General features: G+C 40.7%; 1 protein-coding gene across 2 annotated transcripts in view; it reads left to right on the top strand.

Moving 5' to 3' along the window:
* CEP192 (centrosomal protein 192) overlaps positions 1-22,456 on the top strand; it is a 133,700-nt gene that overhangs the window by 72,272 nt on the left and 38,972 nt on the right. For both annotated transcript variants that reach the window (XM_063597167.1, XM_063597166.1), the window contains 9 exons: positions 3,916-4,041; positions 4,179-4,322; positions 4,444-4,507; positions 4,939-5,078; positions 5,176-5,268; positions 5,825-5,943; positions 7,127-7,300; positions 8,843-8,933; positions 9,097-9,273. In XM_063597167.1, coding sequence (XP_063453237.1) covers positions 3,916-4,041; positions 4,179-4,322; positions 4,444-4,507; positions 4,939-5,078; positions 5,176-5,268; positions 5,825-5,943; positions 7,127-7,300; positions 8,843-8,933; positions 9,097-9,273 — 1,128 coding nt within the window. The remainder of the gene's footprint in view (positions 1-3,915; positions 4,042-4,178; positions 4,323-4,443; positions 4,508-4,938; positions 5,079-5,175; positions 5,269-5,824; positions 5,944-7,126; positions 7,301-8,842; positions 8,934-9,096; positions 9,274-22,456) is intronic.

The raw sequence follows: 22,456 nt of genomic DNA, 5'->3' as shown, positions 1-22,456 counted from the left end.
AGCTGTTCTCCTGCCTCAGCCTCCCAAGTAGCTGGGATTACAGGCATGCACCACCACGCCTGGCTAATTTTTGTATTTTTAATAGAGATGGGGTTTCACCATATTGGCCAGGCTGGTCTTGATCTCCTGACCTTGTGATCCCTCCACCTCAGCCTCCCAAAGTGCTGGGATTACAGGCGTGAGCCACTGTGCCTGGCCCCAGTGTTTTCTTGTAGTAGTTTCATAGTTTGAGCTCTTAGGTTTAAGTTTTTAATCCATTTTGATTTGATTTTTATATATGGCAAGAGACAGGAGTCTAGTTTCACTCTTCTGCATATGGATATCCAGTTTTCCCAGCACCATTTATTCAAGGGACAGTCTTTTCCCAAGTGTATGTTCTTGGCACCTTTGTCAAAAATGAGTTCACTGTAGGCCGGGCACGGTGGCTCATGCCTGTAATCCCAGCACTTTGAGAGGCCGAGGCAGGTGGATCACGAGGTCAGGAGATTGAGACCATCCTGGCTAACACAGTTGAACCCCGTCTCTACTAAAAATACAAAAAATTAGCCAGGCGTGGTGGCGGGCACCTGTAGTCCCAGCTATTTGGGAGGCTGAGGCAGGAGAATGACGTGAACCCGGGAGGCGGAGCTTGCAGTGAGCCGAGATTGTGCCACTGCACTCCAGCCTGGGCGACAGAGTGAGACTCCATCTCAAAAAAAAAAAAAAAGAGTTCACTGTAGGTGTGCGGATTTGTGTTTGGGTCCTCCATTCTGTTCCTTTGGTCTGTGTATCTGGTTTTACGCCAGTACCATGCTGTTTTGGTTACTGTGGCTCTGTAGTATAATTTGAAGTTAGGTAATGTGATTCCTCCAGTTTTATTCTTTTTGCTTGGGATAGCTTGTCTATTCTAGGTCTTTTGTGGTTCCATGTAAATTTTAAGATTTTGTTTTTCTATTTCTGTGAGGTAGTATGGACGTTTTAACAATGTTGATTGTTCCAGTCTGTAAACACGGAATGTTTTTCTATTTTTTTGTGTCCTCTTCAATTTTCTTCATCAGTGTTTTATACTTTTCATTATAGAGGTCTTTTACTTCTTTGATTAAGTTAATTCATAGGTATTTAATTCTATGTGTAGTATTGTAAATGGGATTACTTTTTAAATTTCTTTTTCACATAGTTCAGTGTTGGCATATAGAAATGCTACTGACTTTTATATGTTAATTTTGTATTCTGTAATTTTACTGAAAGTTTTTAAATCAGTTCTAATAGTTGTTTTTTTTTTTTTAAACATGGTCACTTACTTTAATAACAATACATATACCATGTTATCACCATGGGACGTAAATTCAGGTTAGACAAGATAATTTCCCAAGTGTAATAGCATTCTGTGGTATATAAAAGTTTGTGTATGTTCTCCAGCCAAACCAACTTGCTCAGAGGTCATTAATCACTTCCATTATAGGTAATTTGTTTAGTTTAATGTTTACAGTTCTTAGGGAGAAAATAACACACATTTAAAAATTGTTCATTTTTTCCATGAGTGCTTAAAATACATATTTCTATTTCATGATGACATTTAAAAATTATTCTAATATAACAACAGCAAAAATATAGTCTGCAGTTACAAAAGAACTAAACTAGAATCCGTAAGTTGTGCTCATGTGTACAATTGTGATTCTTTAATCAATACTATTCCTATGCAGCTCTATTGTAAGCTTTTGAGATTTGGTTTAAACACACACACATACATACTGGCAGTTGTGGGAGGCTTTACAAGTTATATTCCATGCACTCTTTGGACAGAGTTCTAAAAGAGCCAGCCAGTCCACAAGACAGGCAGAAAAAAGTTAAATTAACTGGGGCAAATAGGACTCTTATATAACATCCAAAACATGAGATTCTGCAACAAACTGGGGGTACTACAGGGTTGGCCTGGTGTCTTCTCTAGAACTAATCTCATCACACAGTTTAAGATGGACATTTCAACACCATCAAGTGCATTTAGGTGACATGTTTCTTTTATGTTAACTCGACGTCCTTGAATGGCCTAGTTAGTAAACTAGTCACTAGTAATTCGGTCACCAGGCAAATCAAGCCTGCAAGAAAGGAAGTCAATATTCAAAATGCCATGTTACCATCTGAACTCACTCAAATAGTTTACTTTCAACATTAATATGTAACTTCAATAATGAGATGTCTAACTAAAGCAAACTTCTTCAACAAGACAAAGACAGCATCTCATTTAAATGCTCATCTTTTCCTTCCATATTACCTTTGACTAATGTTTTAGTTCTAAACAATTTTTACAGTCCCAACATTAACATTGTTAACAGATTTATCAAGCTATTTATACATCTTTTTGCTAACCATTGCTTCATGAATCTCTTGCTTTTCCCTTTGTTACGGACTCTGTTATCTACATTTAAAGTGAATTTACTTCAAAGTTTATTTCATGTTTCTAGTTCTTGGGTTACTAACGCTTCTACTAGTTACTTTTGCTGAGTCTTCCTGATTTTCTTCTAGTGGCTTCTGATTTTTTGATATTTAAAAATTTTTAATGTGAGCTCACATTCATTGAGGCTGCCTTTTGCTTTAGGAATCCAATGATGTGTCCTAGTCTTTGGAAGCGTCCCTTGAGAGTACTTTTGCAGAAATGTTTGAGGTGTTAAAAGCCTTTGTGATTTTTTTCAGCTTGGGGCTCCCATGTCCCATGTGGCCTAGGCGTAGGCTTTCCTGTTCTTGCAAATAATCTTCTATGCCACCCCTCTCTGGACAGGTTCCTTGTTGACTCCATAGACATGTGGACAGTTTTTTCAGTTCATTCCTTTGAGTTTCTGGGCTTTATATGCAGATTTCAAATTCCATTCGAGCCTCACCCTGCTCACAACAAGCTTGAAGTCACATCTTCTGTTCTCTGGAACATATTAAAGCTCTACCACCTTGAGCGCAAGTCTGGAACCCAGACCTTTCTGGGCCACCATGGAAATCAGCTCCTACTTACTGGTCTGCCTTTGATCTCTACTTATTTTGTGTTTGGCTAGAGCAAAACAAAATGTGAGCACGTCTGTGTGTGTGTGTGTGTGTGTGTGTGTGTGTGTGTGTGTGCGTGTATAATACAGTCTGTCTTCTGTATCTGTGGGTTCTGCATTCTTGTGTTTTACTAACCTTGGATCAGAAATATTCAGAATAATAAAAGGGGTAGTTGCATCTGTATTGAACATGTACAGACATTTTTTTCTTGTCATTATTCTCTAACAATAAAGTATAATGGCTATTTATATAGCATTTACATTATATTAGGTACATTATGTTAGGTGTTTGAAGTATACAGGAGGATGTGCCTAGGCTATATGCAAATACTATGACATTTCCTATCAGGGACATCCACGAGTTTTGATATCCGGTGGGGGTTCCTGTACTGCCAAACATTTCCACATGTGGGTGTGTGAGGGGTCTGAGTTTGGTTGGTTTCCCGCATTTAGGGAAGTGAGTCTGTCATGATCAGAGGCACTTGTTTTAAACTTTTGATATGTCTGTTTTGATACCATTTTAACATTTGCAGATTAAATCTGAAAATGCCAAGATATTCATGATCTTTTTAAAAGGAATTGAGAAGTTGTTATTCTAATAATAGAACTCATTGAAAAGGGGTCTATAATTTTATAAAAATATCAGTTCATCTTAAGATACAGTCTTTTCAAAGTAACAGCAGCTGAATTCTGTAGTATATTTGGGTACGTAGACTACCTCAAAAGAAGAATTTAACATTTATTTTTGTAGAAAATAAGCAATTGTTAAATAGCCTGGGAAAATGTAGCTAAGTTTTACTTACTGCTGACTCATAATTTGTGGCTAGAAATGGCAGTGATATGAACATACATGTTGTGCTATTAATATATTGCTTTTCATAAATCATTCCCTTTTTTTGGTAATTAGGTAGAAACAGAAAAGAAAGACATTCTTGATTTTGGTGACTTGACTTATGGAGGCTGGAAAGCCCTCCCACTAAAATTGATAAACCGAACGCATGCCACTGTGCCAATTAGACTGATTATTAATGCTGTAAGTATGAACATACAGTAAGAAACCATTTACAGAATGCACTGATCTTATGAAAGTACATTTTTTTAAGGATTTTGTTAGCAAACTTAGCATTACACTGTTGGCTTTACTGAACTGATTCTTGTATTTCTAAACAGAACGCTGTAGCCTGGCGCTGTTTCACGTTTTCCAAGGAACCCGTCCGAGCTCCTGTGGAAGTTGCTCCTTGCGCTGATGTGGTCACTCGGCTAGCAGGCCCTTCTGTGGTCAACCACATGATGCCTGCTAGTTATGATGGACAGGTGGGAGAGAACTGGCTTAGAATTAAAGAGGAAATTAAGCTTCTAAACCTCTTTTCTTTCATTAAGATAGTAATATTAATACCAGTTTACATTAAGACAAATTTTTCTTTTAATTTTATAGGATCCAGAATTTCTGATGATTTGGGTTCTTTTCCATAGTCCAAAGAAACAGATCAGCTCTTCAGGTATCATGTTTACACTGTGTGGGAATTGCTTTAATCTGTAGCTAGATAAACTACAAATTTGAGATGTATTTCCTTTGTCAATAAATGTCAGTACTTCGAAATCTGTCAACTATTTTATGTTTTTTTGAAATTGAGGCAGATGGCATGCTGTTTTGGGTCAATCCTGTGTAAGTATGGGTAACTCCTGCAGATAGCACTGAAAACCTTTTAGAATATTTTCTGTTAATTGATCTTATCACATTTACCAGTTGGATGTTTTCTTTCTTTTATCACCTTTCTCTTCACTCATTTCTATTCTCTTTTAACTCTTTAAAAAATCTGCTTGCCTAAATTTTCTTATTGCCCCTAAGGGCACTGTGTGGGACTGCTGATGGCATTTAGAATTAAATAACTCTCTGGTCTCCAAGCTAAAAGAATGAACTTTTTTTTAGATATTCTGGACTCAGCAGAAGAATTCTCGGCAAAAGTTGATATCGAAGTTGACAGCCCAAACCCTACGCCCGTTCTTAGAAGTGTGAGTCTCCGAGCAAGAGCAGGAATAGCTAGGATCCACGCTCCCAGGGACTTGCAGGTAGACTCAGTCCTCCTTTCTGCCGTTACTGCTTTCATTCATGCTGATTTCACTTTGTGACAGTTCGTTGAAATGTCTGTCTTGTCCCATCCTCCAGACGATGCATTTCTTGGCCAAAGTGGCTTCCTCAAGAAAGCAGCACTTACCTTTGAAAAATGCTGGGAACATTGAAGTTTATTTGGATATCAAGGTATGCACTTCCATGAGAGTGCCATAAGATAGTCTTTCCTCAGACTGTGAGAGCTCCTTGCTTTCTGCAGGCTGTTGTGCTCTTCCTGGCCCAACAGAGTGCCCTGAACCTCAGATGAAAGAATCGCTGAGAGTTTTTAAAAACTGGGTGTTATATAGCATAAAATATATGCTGTGGTGCTTTTTAAGTTTAAAGTTCAGTGTCTTGAATATGAGAACCAAGTTCTTAGATTAGTTCCTGAAAAACATGCATGTCACCCTTTGGTTAGAGTTGGTGAAGAATGATCCGCACACGTTGACATCATTTCTGAGACCTGAGGGTGAATGAGAGGGGGTTAGTGATCCAAAATTGCGGGTGAGGTGGAAGATAAGGTTTGTTGTAGAAGAGAAAGAAATATCCTTTCCAAGAGAATAGGACAAGTTGAGACCATGACAGACAAGAAGGGGACAAACAACCTGTCCTGGTAAATGAGAAATGCACGTAAGGCAGGAGCCACTGAGCGAAAACTGCGTTTTTGTAAGTCGGCATTCAATTATGATTATATAACTATATTTAGGTCCCAGAACAAGGAAGTCACTTTTCAGTGGATCCAAAGAATCTATTCCTTAAACCTGGAGAAGAACATGAGGTTATTGTTTCATTTACTCCAAAGGATCCTGAAGCCTGCGAGGAAAGGTAATATAAAAATGTTATAATGGACCGGGCACAGTGGCTCATGCCTGTAATCCCAGCACTTTGGGAGGCCGAGGTGGGTGGATTACCTGAGGTCAGGAGTTCGAGACCAGCTTGGGCAACATGGCGAAATCCTGTCTCTACTAAAAATACAAAAATTAGCAGGGCTTGGTGGTGTGCACCTGTAGTTTCAGCTACTCAGGAGGCTGAGGCAGGAGAGTCGCTTGAACCCAGGAGGCGGAGGTTGCAGTGAGCCAAGATCACACCTCTGCACTCCAGGCTGGGCGACAGAGAGTCCGTCTCAAAAAAAAAAAAAGTTTTAATGACACAGTTTTACTTGTCTCTCAAAACAGCCACTCACATGTGCTTCAAAATTCCACAGCCTGAATGACAAAGTCCATATATTTCTTACCTAATACATGGTGTGACTCTGTTTAATCTCCTTTCATTTAGGTTCAGATTGTCTTCTCTTTTTTTGACTAAAAATCTTCTTTTAAACCAGCTGAATCGAAATGAATAAATTACTATTTTCAAGTATATTCTGACAAAAGTAAATAATAAAAGATCAATTTGATGTTTCTCACTTTTTCTCCTGAAACTATTAGTTGACCTTGTCAGCTATTAAGATATCTTTCTCCATTTCTTCTCCAAGCCCATGATTTCTTGGCACCCAAATCATAAGTGAATATCAACTTAGAGTCAGAGCCCCACTGTCGTGAGTACTGAGCTTGCTTGCGTAACCCTAGCTTAAAGTACACTCTCCTCTGAGACACACATGGCTTATCCCCCTGCCTGGGTTATAGAACACTTTATCGTGTGCTCAGTCTGTTCTTGTGACCTTACAGAAGAGGAGAGTCAGGCCTGCACCAGTGTGAATGCCTCTGCCTGGAATGCTAGCCCTCAACCTCCCTGGGCTGGCGCCTTCTGGGAGACTTTCCTCCACTCCTCCCAAATGTCTCATAAATAGCATTCCCAAAGCACGATGGCTTCTCACACCCCCCTGTGCAGATGCCATTGTGATCATCTCTCTTCTTGTCTGTATTCTCTGCAGCACAAGCTCTAAGGGTGGGAATATCATCGTATCCCCAGCACCCAGTTCAGTCTTTTGGACAATGGAAACATATAGGAAATAGTTGCGAAAAGAATTGAATACAGGACCTTCAACTTAGAATTCTTTCTTTCTTAGGATCTTGAAAATATTTGTGCAGCCATTTGGACCTCAGTATGAAGTAGTGTTAAAAGGCGAAGTCATTTCTTCAGGAAGTAAACCTCTGTCACCTGGACCTTGCTTAGATATTCCATCGATTTTGTCCAACAAACAATTTCTGGCTTGGGGAGGAGTCCCTCTTGGTAGAACACAGTAAGTGTCAAAGACTGACAAATCGTCCACTATTTATACGTATTTTGGAGCAGACTACAAATTAATGTTTGCAGGAAAATTTTGTCATAATAGACACTCTTCAGGCTCAATTGTGCAGAACTGGAAAAACCTAGATGGGCACGTGTCCTGATTCAGCTTTTCTTTAACATATATTCCAGTCCTGCAAAGAGCACCTGACGTATGACCAACAATACAGTTACTGCTGAGGAGGGAGTATCCCCTTAAATTCACTGCCACTCTGTATTTTTCAAAAGCCAGCTGAGAGAGAGATTTATGGAGAGCTGCATAGAGAATATGCAGTACATCCATTCTTCTAAATGATCTAAATTTCTCAGTCAACAACCACATGGTTTTAGCAAAACCCATGAAAGTGTTTTTAATGCACCAGACTTGGGTGTCATACTTCCCGACCACACCGAATGGAGCACCGAAGGGAGAGGGGTACCTTAGGAAATGGGAGGTAGTATTTACTGTAAAATTGTTTGTTGTTGTTTTTTTTTGAGACTCCCTGTATTGTACAGGTTTATCTTTAAAAGTATCTCTGGAAGAAACATCTCTCAGAAGCCTATGGCAGAAACAGTTACACTTCACTCAAGCAATAACTGGCTTGTTCTTGACTTTTGAGTACATTTAACTGATGATATGACTCTATGGAAACCTAGCCTCTCCCATCCCACCTGATAACTAACTCTATACTTGAAAATGATAACCACAGTGCTTTACAAATTATAAAATAAATACATGAGAATGAAAACTTTACAAAATAATATTTCTTTCACGTAATTCTTCCCCAGTCATTGTACCTGTGGAAGGCTTTTCCTGGAGATGTCAATAGCCAAAGTTGTCTGTGTTTCTCTTAACACAAGGTGGATGAGACGTAGACCTCAGCTGCTGATTTATTAGCTGCTGATCTTCCCCAAATTTGAGTAAAACAGAGATTTACTCATGTATTCTCTGTTCTCCAATGAAGACAGCATTCACATAGTTTCCACAATTGAAGTGTTTTTATCAGTCAGGTGCTATTTTATGTCCATTCTTTTGCATTGTAGCTTCTTTAAAAGTAGAGTTAATTCAATATACTGTGTAAAAGACTACTTTGTGCAAATGAGCCTCTTAGCCTAGGACCCCTTGTTTCCCTGAAAGCTCGCTTGGTTGAGCCAGGTATTCCAGGTAGGTGTGATATTGACTTAATGACTCGATGAATTTCTTCACCTGGATTTTCATTGATTGATGTTTTATATGACAGATAATACCTATACACATAGTATTAATAGTAAGGTCAGCTGCAGAGCTATAACTGGAGAGAGATTAAACCAAAAAGCCTCTGTAAGGTGAGTCTTGAGCCTACAATTTCAGAAACGTAGAGCCTAGGACTGTGGGGAGACAATTCCAGGCTACTGAAATGGCCTGTATAGTTAGTCCATCTCTAGACATTGTGGTTGGTTTTAATTGGCTTTATTCTTATAATGATAGCAATATCCATGGAGAAAATCCATATTTAAAATGTCTAATTGTTTTTAGGCTTCAGAAACTAGCTTTAAGAAATAATTCTGCATCTACAACTCAACATTTACGACTGCTTATTAGAGGACAAGATCAGGACTGCTTTCAGGTTTGTAGAGTACGTGGATTCTTGTTATGTCTTCTGTCTGGGTCTGGAACACTTGCATATGCAGACCTTTTTGTGTTATTTAGCTTTTAAGAATCTGTGTTAATGGTATGTTTTATTTGTGCTACTGCTTTGTTTTATGCAGTTAACTGTTTTTAAATTGTAGCTTCAGAACACTTTTGGTTCAGAACAGCGATTGACCAGTAACTGTGAGATCAGAATTCACCCAAAGGAAGACATTTTCATCTCTGTATTATTTGCACCTACTCGATTATCTTGCATGTTGGCTAGACTAGAAATCAAACAACTTGGAAATCGATCACAACCAGGCATTAAGTTCACAGTAAGATCATTTTATTGCCTTTCCCTTCCCCTGGAGTTTATGCCATTTTATAACTATTGGTTTAATGTTGTAAATTATACAGTCTGCCTTTTATAAGTGAAAATATGTAATTATCTAGACTTACAAACAAGTTAGGGAGTAATTTGTATGCTTTGTAGAATTGGCAAGTTATAATAGCAGCCAGCGTAGTATTCCTATAAGTATTAGTCTTTCTAATGCTTTTAAGTTTCATTTTAATTTGGAGATTTTAAAATGTACCCAGCTTTTTAGGAACACATCTTTGGGTAAATCCATGTGGAGCTGTTTAAGATATTAACTTTCCCATTAAATTTTATTTTCTCAATTATCAGCAAAAATACTGTCTCTGTCTGTTCAGTCGGCTATAACTAAATACCACTGAGTAATTTATAATAAACAACAGAAATTTATTGCTCACAGTTCTGGAGGTTGGGAAGCCCAAGATCAGAGCACCAGCAGATGCGGCATCTGGTGAGGGTTGCCCTCTGCCTTTTTGTCCCCACACATGGTGAGAAGGACGAGAGTGCTGCCTCCAGTCTCTTTTATAAGGGCACCAAGCCCGTGCATGGGGCTGGAGCCCTCATGGCTTAATCACTTCCCCAAAGGCCCCACCTCTTAGTACTGTCACATTGGGGACTAGGTTTCAACATGTGAATTTGCGGGGGGACATCACCGTTTAGACCATACCGAATACCCATTGACTGAATTTGCCAGCTCTAAGACAAGAGTTTTTATGCTTTTTAATTGCCGGCATAATATGTAAAAAGGATTTGAAGCCATTTGTACAGACACATTCAAAGCAATTAGAGATAAAAGTGATAAATCATAGAGGAAAGGAAGCAACGGCAAGGCAGTCAGAAGAAACTCCAGCTACATGGTTGTGCATGCTTTATAACTGCACAGGTGTTTGGCAGTGGGGCTGGGGCTCAAATTTTTGTTCTATATCCTAGTGTTAAAGAGGGGATGTGATAAATTACAAGATTAACAATATCTAAAAGTTTTTAGAATTAGGTATGTATGACAAATACAGCTTTGACACTGGAGCTTGAGCTCTGTGTCCTGTGGGGTCACTTGATTGGCCCCATGAGATGGGGTGGGCAAAGCTGTTTAAAGATGTTAGTGGTCATTTTAAAAACTGGCGTCCTTCCATGTGCACCCAGGAGATACTGCCAGAGCCTTTAAGCTCTCTGACGATCTGATTTTGTGTGAGGATAATGCTTGGTTTGTGGAGAGGACTAAATGGGCTGTATTTTTCAGACTTCTTGAATATATTCTGATTTGTTTAGGTTTACTAGCCATGATTTTGAGGTTGTTCTCAAGGAAGAATCTCTAGTAAGTCTCTGGTGATTTAGGGCAGAACCTTTGATTTAATAATCAACCAAGCAGGGGTTTGACATCCTTTGAAGACAAATCGGATCCTGGTGGGATTCCTACCCATATAGATGGCTGCCCTGTCCTCTCACAGAGATGGGCTGGATGGGGTTTGCCTGTGGGCTATGGATAAATATGGCTATTATTTCACAAGAAGACTCAGAGTATTAACATTGCTGTGCCTTTGTAAAGATAAAGTAGCCTGCAGAGTGGCGGAAGAGCTGTTAACATGACAGGAGAACCCAGGGAGCCAGCCCTGTCTCTGTTACTTACCTCTGTCATCTCATCAGAAGCTACTTGCTGTCCCAACTTGCCAATTTGGTTGTGAGGAACAAATGAAATGATCTGTGTTTTGAATACCATAAAGCATGATAGGACTGCAATAAAAATGTATTGATTATTCCATGTTGATTGTATTCTGGGCACTACCCTCAATCACTAAGTGGATGCTGTAATCTGAATGTGTCTCCCAAATTTCTGTATTGGAAACTTACTCTGCAGTACAACAGTGTTGGGAGATGGATCCCTTTGGGAGGTGTTTAGGTCATGAGGCTCTGCCCTCGGGAATGGATTAATGCTGTTATAAAAAGGCCTGAGGGAGGGAGTTTGGCCTTTTTGCCCTTCTGCCTTCTGCCATGCGAGGACACAGCATTTCTTCCCTCTGGAACATGCAGGATTCAAGGTGAGATCTTAGAAGCAGAGAGCAGCCCGGCCGGGTGCGGTGGCTCATGCCTGTAATCCCAGCAGTTTGGGAGGCTGAGGCAGGTGGATCACGAGGTCAAGAGATCAAGACTATCCTGACCAACATGGTGAAACCCCATCTCTACTAAACATACAAAAATTAGCTGGGCATGGTGGCACACACCTGTAGTCCCAGCTACTCGGGAGGCTGAGGCAGGAGAATCGCTTGAACCCGGGAGGCGGAGGTTGCAGTGAGCCGAGATTGCGCCACTGCACTCCAGCCTGGCGACAGAGCGAGACTCCATCTCAAACAAAAAGAAGCAGAGAGCAGCCCTCACCAGAAACCGGCACCTTGATCTTGGACTTCCAGCCTCCAGAACTGTGAAGAATAAATTTCTGTTCTTTATGAATTACCCAGTCTATAGTTACTGTTATAGCAACACTAACAGACTAAGATGGTGGATTGTCACATTTTTATCTTCGAAACAACCATTCGACATACTACTACTCTTGCCATTTTGCACATGTGTAAACTGAGGCTGAGAGAGATACGTGGCCGTTATCATGCATCTTACTTGCTGGTCAGTGGTAGACACAAGGTTCAAATTCAGTCTGGGTGAATGCAGAGCCCACGTTTATGTATTGTGCAGTCTCTAGGGTGCTAATAACAGCTCTGTGTATTGTCATCTGGAGCAGTGGTTCTCAGCCAGAGCTTGTGTTACCTCCAGGGGACATTGGCAGAGTCTGGAGTTATTTTTCGTTTGTTATAACTGGGGGCAGGACAAGAGTGCTACTGGCACCAACTGGGTAGAAGCCAGGGAGGCTGCTGAACATCCGAGAAAGCCCAAGACAGTTCCCACCAAAAAGAATCATACAGCTCAACATTTCAGTAGCACTGAGGTTAGGAGCAATAGTTTTTCCTGTTTAATCTGTGGATTTATGGTGTTAGATTTGTTTCATTTAATCATTCTTTTTTCTTTTCTTTTCTTTTTTTTGAGATGGAGTCTTGCTCCATCGCCAGGCGGGAGTGCAGTGGCATCTCGGCTCACTGCAACCTCTGCCCCCCAGGTTCAAGCAGTTCTCTTGCCTCAGCCTCCCGAGTAGCTGGGACTACAGGCGCGTGCCACCACACCCAGCTGATTTTTGTGTTTTTAGTAGAGATGGGATTGTTGGTCAGGATGGTCTTGATCTCTTGACCTCGTGATCCACCAGCCTCAGCCTCCCAAAGTGCTAGGATTACAGGCGTGAGCCACGCACCCGGCCAATCATTCTTTTTTCTTAACCTTGTTACTCTGTAGTAATTTGTGATTTCTTAGGCTTTGAAAATATAGGCAGAATACTTATAATGAGTGTTTTCAAAGGTACCTTTTCCCTTGTTTTTTGCTATTTAGTTTCATTGATAAAATTTACTCGTACGTTTCTATGGAAAAAGAAAAATTAGAAACATTTTTGCTGTTGAAACTACCAGAGGTCACTTTGAGTGAGGGAGGATTTGTAGGAGCTTCCAATCTGAAACCCTTTTAAATGCTGTTTATTTATTTATTTATTTTGAGACATCATCTCACTCTGTCGCCCAGCCTGGAGTGCAGTGGCGTGATCTCGGCTCACTGCAACTTCCGCCTCCCAGGTTCAAGCGATTCTCCTGCCTCAGCGTCTCGAGTAGCTGGGATTACAGGCACCCGTCACCACGCCCGGCTAATTTTTGTATTTTTAGTAGAGATGGGGTTGTGCCAGTTGGCCAAGCTTGTCTCAAACTCCTGACCTCAAGTAATCCGCCGGCCTTGGCCTCCAAAAGTGCTGAGATTACGGGCGTGAGCCACTGTGCCAAGCCTGAAATGCTGTTTACTTGTACTAAAAGTCAAGATAGTACAAACTGATGAGGTGCCTGAAACTACTTTTTCAAAATGTTATTTTAGTTAAGTACATAACAACTCGGAATAAGTTATGATGGTTTCAAGTTTGCAAGGAAGTATTTGCCACCTATTTTAGTACAGATTGAGTATCCCTAATCTGAAAATTCAAACTCCACAATGCTCCAGAATCAGAAACTTTTTGAGTGCCAACATGATGCTCAAAGGAAATGCTCTTTGGAGCATTTTGGATTTTGGATTTTTGAATTAGGGATGTTCAGCCAGTATAATGCAGATATTCCCAAATCTAGAACACCTCTGGTCCCAAGCACTTTGAATAAGGGATACTCGACATGTAATTAGGAATGAAAGATAATTTTTAAAGGTGTGCATTTCAAAGAGTATGGAAAGTTTCCAGCAGGGTGAATATTTTCCTTAACATTCGAATTTATGGGATGTATTCTGTGAAGGCTTGCTTCCTGCAAGGGTTGAGCCCTGTGGAAGCAGCAGCAGATGGATCCCCAAGCCTAACTCTAGTGTGCTGCTTCCTCCATTGACAATGTGTCTGTCCTTGAAAAGTTGTTTGAGTTCTTATCTTTAGCTTAGTCCCTTTTGCATGCTTTTCTCTGACACTGGCTAGACTGCACACTAAGAGGATTATAAATACAGTTTTCCCCAAAAACATTTTATTATGAAAAGGTTCAGAATTACTGAGAAATTGAAAGGATTATACAGTAAACAGTCGCATACACTATCACTTAGATTCTATAGTTAACATTTTGCTATATTTCTTCTCCCACATATCCATCCATCAGCTCATCTTTTTAAAATTAATTAATTAATTAATTTTTATTATACTTTAAGTTCTGGGATACGTGTGCAGAACGTACAGGTTTGTTACACAGGTATACACGTGCCATGGTGGTTTGCTGCACACATCTACCCGTCATCTACATTAGGTATTTCTCCTAATGCTATTCCTCCCCTAGTCCCCCACCCCCTGACAGGCCCCAGTGTGTTATGTTCCCTTCCCTGTGTCCATGTGTTCTTATTGTTCAACTCCCATTTATGGGGTGTCTGGTTTTCTGTTCCTGTGTTAGTTTGCTGAGAATGGTTTCTAGCTTCATCTATGTCCCTGCAAAGGACATGAACTTATCCTTTTTTATGGCTGTATAGTATTCCATGGTGTATATGTGCCACATTTTCTTTATCCAGTCTATCATTGATGGGCATTTGGATTGGTTCCAAGTCTTTGCTATTGTGAACAGTGCTGCAATAAACATACGTGTGCATGTGTCTTTATAGCAGCATGATTTATAATCCTTTGGGTATATACCAAGTAATGGGATTGCTGGGTCAAATGATATCTCTAGTTCTAGATCCTTGAGGAATCGCCACACTGTCTTCCACAATGGGTGAACTAATTTACACTCCCACCAACAGTGTAAAAGCGTTCCTATTTCTCCACATCCTCTCCAGCATCTGTTGTTTCCTGACTTTTTAATGATCGCCATTCTTTTGTTGTTGTTGTTGTTATACTTTAAGTTCTAGGGTACATGTTCACAACGTGCAGGTTTGTTACATATGTATACATGTGCCTTGTTGATTTACTGCACCCATTAACTCGTCATTTACGTTAGGTATATCTCCTAATGCTATCCCTTCCCCTGCCCCCCATCCCACAACAGGCCCCCATGTGTGTGATGTTTCCCACCCAGTGTCCAAGTGTTCTCATTGTTCAATTCCCACCTATGAGTGAGAACATGCGGTGTTTGGTTTTCTGACCTTGTGATAGTTTGCTGAGAATGATGGTTTCCAGCTTCATCCATCTTCCTGCAAAGGACGTGAACTCATCCTTTATTATGGCTGCATAGTATTCCATGGTGTATATATGCCACATTTTCTTTTTTTCTTTTTTCTTTTTTATTGATCATTCTTGGGTGTTTCTCGCAGAGGGGGATTTGGCAGGGTCACAGGACAATAGTGGAGGGAAGGTCAGCAGATAAACAAGTGAACAAAGTTCTCTGGTTTTCCTAGGCAGAGGACCCTGCGGCCTTCCGCAGTGTTTGTGTCCCTGGGTACTTGAGATTAAGGAGTGGTGATGACTCTTAACGAACATGCTGCCTTCAAGCATCTGTTTAACAAAGCAGATGCTTTGTTAAATATATGCCACATTTTCTTAATCCAGTCTATCACTGACGGACATTTGGGTTGGTTCCAAGTCTTTGCTATTGTGAATAGTGCCGCAATAAACATATGTGTGCATGTGTCTTTATAGTAGCATGAATTATAATCCTTTGGGTATATACCCAGTAATGGGATTGCTGTGTCAAATGTATTTCTAATTCCAGATCCTTGAGGAATTGCCACACTGTCTTCCACAATGATTGAACTAGTTTACACTCCCACCAACAGTGTAAAAGTGTTCCTATTTCTCCACATCCTCTCCAGCACCTGTTGTTTCCTGAGTTTTTAATGATCACCATTCTGACTGGTGTGAGATGGTATCTCATTGTGGTGTTGACTTGCATTTCTCTGATGACCAGTGATGATGAGCATTTTTTCACGTGTTTGTTGGCTGCATAAATGTCTTCTTTTGAGAAGTGTCTGTTCATATCCTTTGCCCACTTTTTGATGGGGTTGTTTGTTTTTTTCTTGTAAATTTGTTCAAGTTCTTTGTAGATTCTGGATATTAGCCCTTTGACAGATGGGTAGATTAAAAAATTTTCTCCCATTCTGTAGGTTGCCTGTTCACTCTGATGGTAACTTCTTTCGCTGTGCAGAAGCTCTTTAGTTTAATTAGATCCCATTTGTCTATTTTGGCTTTTGTTGCCATTGCTTTTGGTTTTTCAGTCATGAAGTCCTTGCCCATACCTATGCCCTAAATGGTATTGCCTAGGTTTTCTTCTAGGGTTTTTATGGTTTTAGGTCTAACATTTAAGTCTTTAATCCATCTTGAATTAATTTTTGAATAAGGTGTAAGGAAGGGATCCAGTTTCAGCTTTCTACATATGGCTAGCCAGTTTTCCCAGCACCATTTATTAAATAGGGAATCCTTTCCCCATTTCTTTTTTTGTCAGGTTTGTCAGAGATCAGATGGTTGTAGATGTGTGGTGTTATTTCTGAGGTCTGTGTTCTGTTCCGCTGGTCTGTATATCTGTTTTGGTACCAGTACCATGCTGTTTTGGTTACTGTAGGCTTGTAGTATAGTTTGAAGTCAGGTAGCATGATGCCTCCAGCTTTGTTCTTTTTGCTTAGGATTGTCTTGGCAGTGCAGTCTCTTTTTTTGGTTCCATATGAACTTTAAAGTAGTTTTTTCCAATTCTGTGAAGAAAGTCCTTGGTAGCTTGATGGGGATGGCATTGAATCTCTAAATTACCTTGGGCAGTATGGCCATTTTCACGATATTGATTCTTCCTATCCATGAGCATGGAATGTTCTTCCATTTGTTTGTGTCCTCTTTTATTTCCTTGAGCAGTGGTTTGTAGTTCTCCTTGAAGAGTTCCTTCACATCCCTTGTAAGTTGGATTCCTAGATATTTCATTCTCTTTGTAGCAGTTGTGAATGGGAGTTCACTCATGATTTGGCTCTCTGTTTGTCTGTTATTGGTGTATAGGAATGCTTGTGATTTTTGCACATTGATTTTGTATCCTGAGACTTTGCTGCAGTTGCTTATCAGCTTAAGGAGATTTTGGGCTGAGACGATGGGGCTTTCTAGATATACAATCATGTCATCTGCAAACAGGGACAATTTGACTTCCTCTTTTCCTAATTGAATACCCTTTATTTCTTTCTCTTGCCTGATTGCCCTGGCCAGAACTTCCACCACTATGTTGAATAGAAATGGTGAGAGAGGGCATCCCTGTCTTGTGCCAGTTTTCAAAGGGAATGCTTCCAGTTTTTGCCCATTCACTATGATATTGGCTGTGGGTTTGTCATAAATAGCTCTTATTATTTTGAGATATATTCCATCAATACCTAGTTTATTGAGAGTTTTTAGCATGAAGGGCTGTTGAATTTTGTCAAAGGCCTTTTCTGCATCTATTGAGATAATTATGTGATTTTTGTTGTTGGTTCTGTTTATGTGATGGATTACATTTATTGATTTGCATATGTTGAACCAGCCTTGCATTCCAGGGATGAAGCCAACTTGATCATGGTGGATAAGCTTTTTGATGTGCTGCTGGATTTGGTTTGCCAGTATTTTATTGAAGATTTTCCCATCGATGTTCATCAGAGATATTGGATTAAAATTCTCTTTTTTTGTGTGTGTCTTTGCCAGGCTTTGGTATCAGGATGATGCTGGCCTCATAAAAAATGAGTTAGGGAGGATTCTCTTTTTTTCTATTGATTGGAATAGTTTCAGAAGAAATGGTACCACCTCCTCTTTGTACCTCTGGTAGAATTCAGCTGTGAATCCGTCTGGTCCTGGAATTTTTTTGGTTGGTAGGCTATTATTGCCTCAATTTTAGAGCCTGTTATTGGTCTATTTAGAGATTCAACTTCTTCCTGGTTTAGTCTTGGGAGGATGTATGTGTCCAGGAATTTACCATTTCTTCTAGATTTTCTACTTTATTTGTGTAGAGGTGTTTATATTATTCTCTGATGGTAGTTTGTATTTCTGTGGGATCGGTGGTGATATCCCCTTTACCATTGTTTATTGCATCTATTTGATTCTTCTCTCTTTTCTTCTTTGTTAGTCTTGCTAGCAGTCTACCAATTTTGTTGATCTTTTCAAAAAACCAGCTCCTGGATTCATTGATTTTTTTGAAGGTTTTTTTGTGTCTCTGTCTCCTTCAGTTCTGCTCTGATCTTCAGTATTTCTTGCCTTCTGCTAGCTTTTGAATGTGTTTGCTCTTGCTCCTCTAGTTTTTTTAATTGTGATGTTAGGGTGGGCATTTAGTGATATAAATTTCCCTCTACACACTGATTTAAATGTGTCCCAGAGATTCTGGTACGTTGTGTCTTTGTTCTCATTGGTTTCAAAGAACATCTTTATTTCTGCCTTCATTTTGTTATTTACCCAGTAGTCATTCAGGAGCAGGTTGTTCAGTTTCCATGTAGTTGTGCGGTTTTGAGTGAGTTTCTTAATCCCGAGTTCTAACTTGATTGCACTGTGGTGTGAGAGACAGTTTGTTGTGATTTCTGTTCTTTTACATTTGCTGAGGAGTGTTTTACTTCCAACTGTGTGGTCAGTTTTGGAATAAGTGTGATGTGGTGCTGAGAAGAATGTATATTCTGTTGATTTGGGGTGGAGAGTTCTGTAGATGTCTATTAGGTCCTCTTGGTGCAGAGCTGAGTTCAAGTCCTGGATATCCTTGTTAACCTTCTGCCTTGTTGATGTGTCTAATATTGACAGTGGGGTGTTAAAGTCTCCAATTATTATTGTCTGGGAGTCTAAGTCTCTTTGTAGGTCTCTGAGGACTTGCTTTATGAATCTGGGTGCTCCTGTATTAGGTGCATATATATTTAGGATAGTTAGCTCTTCTCGTTGAATTGATCTCTTATGATTATATGATGGCTTTCTTGGTCTCTTTTGATCTTTGTTCGTTTAAAGTCTGTTTTATCAGAGACTAGGATTGCAACCCCTGCTTTTTTTTTTTTTTTTGCTTTCCTTTTGCTTGGTAGATCTTCCTTCATCCCTTTATTTTGAGCCTATGTGTGTCTCTGCATGTGAGATGGGTCTCCTGAATAGAGCACACTGATGGTTCTTGACTCTTTATCCAATTTGCCAGTCTGTGTCTTTTAATTGGGGCATTTAGTCCATTTACATTTAAGGTTAATATTGTTATGTGTGAATTTGATCCTGTCATTATGATGTTAGCTGGTTATTTTGCCCGGTAGTTGATGTAGTTTCTTCCTAGCCTCGATGGTCTTTACAATTTGGCATGTTTTTGCAGTGGCTAGTACCAGTTGTTCCTTTCCATGTTTAGCGCTTCCTTCAGGAGCTCTTGTAAGGCAGGCCTGGTGGTGACAAAATCTCTCAGCGTTTGCTTGTCTGTAAAGGATTTTATTTCTCCTTCACTTATGAAGCTTAGTTTGGCTGGATATGAAATTCTGGGTTGAAAATTCTTTCCTTTAATATGTTGAATATTGGCCCCCACTCTGTTCTGGCTTGTAGAGTTTCTGCTGAGAGATCAGCTGTTAGTCTGATGTGCTTCCCTTTGTGGGTAACCCGACCTTTGTCTCTGGCTGCCCTTAACATTTTTTCCTTCATTCCAACCTTGGTGAATCTGACAATTATGTGCCTCGGGGTTGCTCTTCTCGAGGAGTATCTTTGTGGTGTTCTCTGTATTTCCTGAATTTGAATGTTGGCCTGCCTTGCTAGGTGGGGAAGTTCTCCTGGATAATATCCTGCAGTGTGTTTTCCAACTTGGTTCCATTCTTCCTGTCACTTTCAGGTACACCAATCAGATGTAGATTTGATGTTTTCACATAGTCCCATATTTCTTGGAGGCTTTGTTTCTTTTTACTTTTTTTTCTAAACTTCTCTTCTCGCTTTATTTCATTCATTTGATCTTCAATCACTGATATCCTTTCACTCACTTGATCGAGTTGGCTATTGAAGCTTGTGCATGCATCACGTAGTTCTTGTGCCATGTTTTTCAGCTCCATCAGGTCATTTATGGTCTTCTCTGTGATGTTTATTCTAGTTAGCCATTCGTCTAATCTTTTTTCAAAGTTTTTAGCTTCCTTGCGATGGGTTCGAACATTCTCCTTTAGCTCGGAGAAGTTTGTTATTACCAACCTTCTGAAGCCTACTGCTGTCAGCTCATCAAAGTCATTGTCCATGCGGCTTTGTTCTGTTGCTGGTGAGGAGCTGCGATCTTTTGGAGGCGAAGAGGTGCTCTGGTTTTTAGAATTTTCAGCTTTTCTGCTCTGGTTTCTCCCCATCCTTGTGGTTTTATCTACCTTTGGTCTTTGATGCTGGTGACCTACAGATGGGGTTTTGGTGTGGATGTCCTTTTTGTTGATGTTGATGCTATTCCTTTCTGTTTGTTAGTTTTCCTTCTAAGAGTCAGGTCCCTCAGCTGCAGGTCTGTTGGAGTTTGCTGGAGGTACACTCCAGATCCTGTTTGCCTGGGTATCACCAGCGGAGGCTGCAGAACGGCAAATATTGCCTGATCCTTCCTCTGGCAGCTTCGTCCCAGAGGGGCACCAGCCTGTATGAGGTGTCATTCGGCCCCTGCTGGGAGGTGTCTCCCAGCTAGGCTACATGGGGGTCAGGGACCCACTTGAGGAGGCAGTCCGTCTGTTCTCAGAGCTCAAACGTCCTGCTGGGAGAACCACTGCTCTCTTCAGAGCTGTCAGACAGGGACGTTTAAGTCTGGAGAAGTTTCTGCTGCCTTTTTTTCAGCTATGCCCTGCCCCTAGAGGTGGGCTCTATAGAGGTTGTAGGCATTGCAGAGCTACGGTGGGCTCCACCCAGTTTGAGCTTCCCTGGCTGCTTTGTTTACCTACTCAAGCCTCAGCAATGGTGGATGCCCCTCCCCCCGTCAGGCTACTGCCTTACAGGTGGATCTCAGACTGCTGTGCTAGCAGTGAGCAAGGCTCTGTGGGCGTGGGACCTGCCAAGCCATGTGCGGGATAAAATCTCCTGGTGTGCCGTTTGCTAAGAGTGTTGGAAAAGCACAGTATTTGGGCGGGATTGTCCCGATTTTCCAGGTACAGTCTGTCACAGCTTCCCTTGGCTAGGAAAGGGAAACCCCCGACCCCTTGTGCTTCCCGGGTGAGGCAATGCCCCGCCCTGCTTCAGCTCACCCTCCGTGGGCTGCACCCACTGTCCAACCAGTCCCAGTGAGATGAACCAGGTACCTCAGTTGCAAATCCAGAAATCACCATCTTCTATGTCAATCACGCTGGGAGCTGCAGACCGGAGCTGTTCCTATTCAGCCATCTTGAAACGGAGTCTCTAATGATCGCCATTCTCACGCATGAGATGGTATCTCATTGTGGTTTTGATTTCCTCTTTTTTTTGAGACAGAGTCTTCCTCTGTTGCCCGGGCTGGAGTGCAGTGGCACAATCTCGGCTCACTGCAACCTCCGCCTCCCGGGTTCAAGCGATTCTCCTGCCTCTGAGCCTCCCAAGTAGCTGAGACTACAAGCGCATGCCACCACACCCAGCTAATTTTTTTTTTTTTTTTTTTTTAAAGTAGAAAAAGGGTTTTACCATGTTAGCCAGGATGGTCTTGATCTCCTGATCTCGTGATCTGCCCACCTTTGCCTCCCAAAGTGCTGGGATTACAGGTCTGAGCCACCGTGCCTGGTCGATTTGCATTTCTCTAATAACCAGTAATGATGAGCTTTTTTTCACATGTTTGTTGGCTGCATAAATGTCTTCTTTTGAGAAGTGTCTGTTCATATCCTTTGCCCACTTTTTGATGGGATTTTTTTTTCTTGTAAATTTGTTCAAGTTCTTTGTAGATTCTGGATATCAGCCCTCAGCCCTCAGCCCTCTGTCAGATGGATAGATAGCAAAAATGTTCTCCCATTCTATAGGTTACCTATTCACTCTGATAGTTTCTTTTGCTGTGCAGAAGCTCTTTAGTTTAATTAGATCCCATTTGTGAATTTTGGCTTTTGTTGCCATCGCTTTTGGTGTTTAGTCATGAAGTCTTTGCCCATGCCTGTGTCCTGAATGGTATTGCCTAGGTTTTCTTCCAGAGTTTTAATGGTTTTATGTCTTATGTTTAAGTCTTTAATCCATCTTGAGTTAATTTTTGTATAAGTTGTAAGAAAGGGCTCCAGTTTCAGTTTTCTGCATATGGCTAGCCAGTTTTCCCAACACCATTTATTAAATAGGGAATCCTTTCCCCATTTCTTGTTTTGTCAGGTTTGTCAAAGATCAGATGGTTGTAGATGTGTGGTGTTATTTTTGAGGCCTCTATTCTGTTCCATTTGTCTGTCTTTCTGTTTTGGTATCAGGACCATGCTGTTTTGGTTACTGTAACCTTGTAGTATAGTTTGAAGTCAGGTGGCGTGATGCCTCCAGCTTTGTTCATTTTGCCTAGGATTGTCTTGGCTATACAGGCTCTTTTTTGGTTCCATATGAACTTTAAAGTAGTTTTTTTTCCCTAATTCTGTGAAGAAAGTCAATGGTAGCTTGATGGGAACAGCATTGAATCTATAAATTACTTTGGGCAGTATGGCCATTTTCTCGATATTGAGTCCATGGAATGTTTTTCCATTTCTTTGTGTCTTCTCTTACTTCTTTGAGCAGTGGTTTGTAGTTCTCCTTGAAGAGGTCATTCACTTCCCTTGTA

This window comes from Pan paniscus, chromosome 17 (assembly GCF_029289425.2).
Source record: "Pan paniscus chromosome 17, NHGRI_mPanPan1-v2.0_pri, whole genome shotgun sequence".
Lineage (NCBI taxonomy): Eukaryota > Metazoa > Chordata > Mammalia > Primates > Hominidae > Pan > Pan paniscus.
This window is presented reverse-complemented; position numbering and strand designations above follow the sequence as displayed.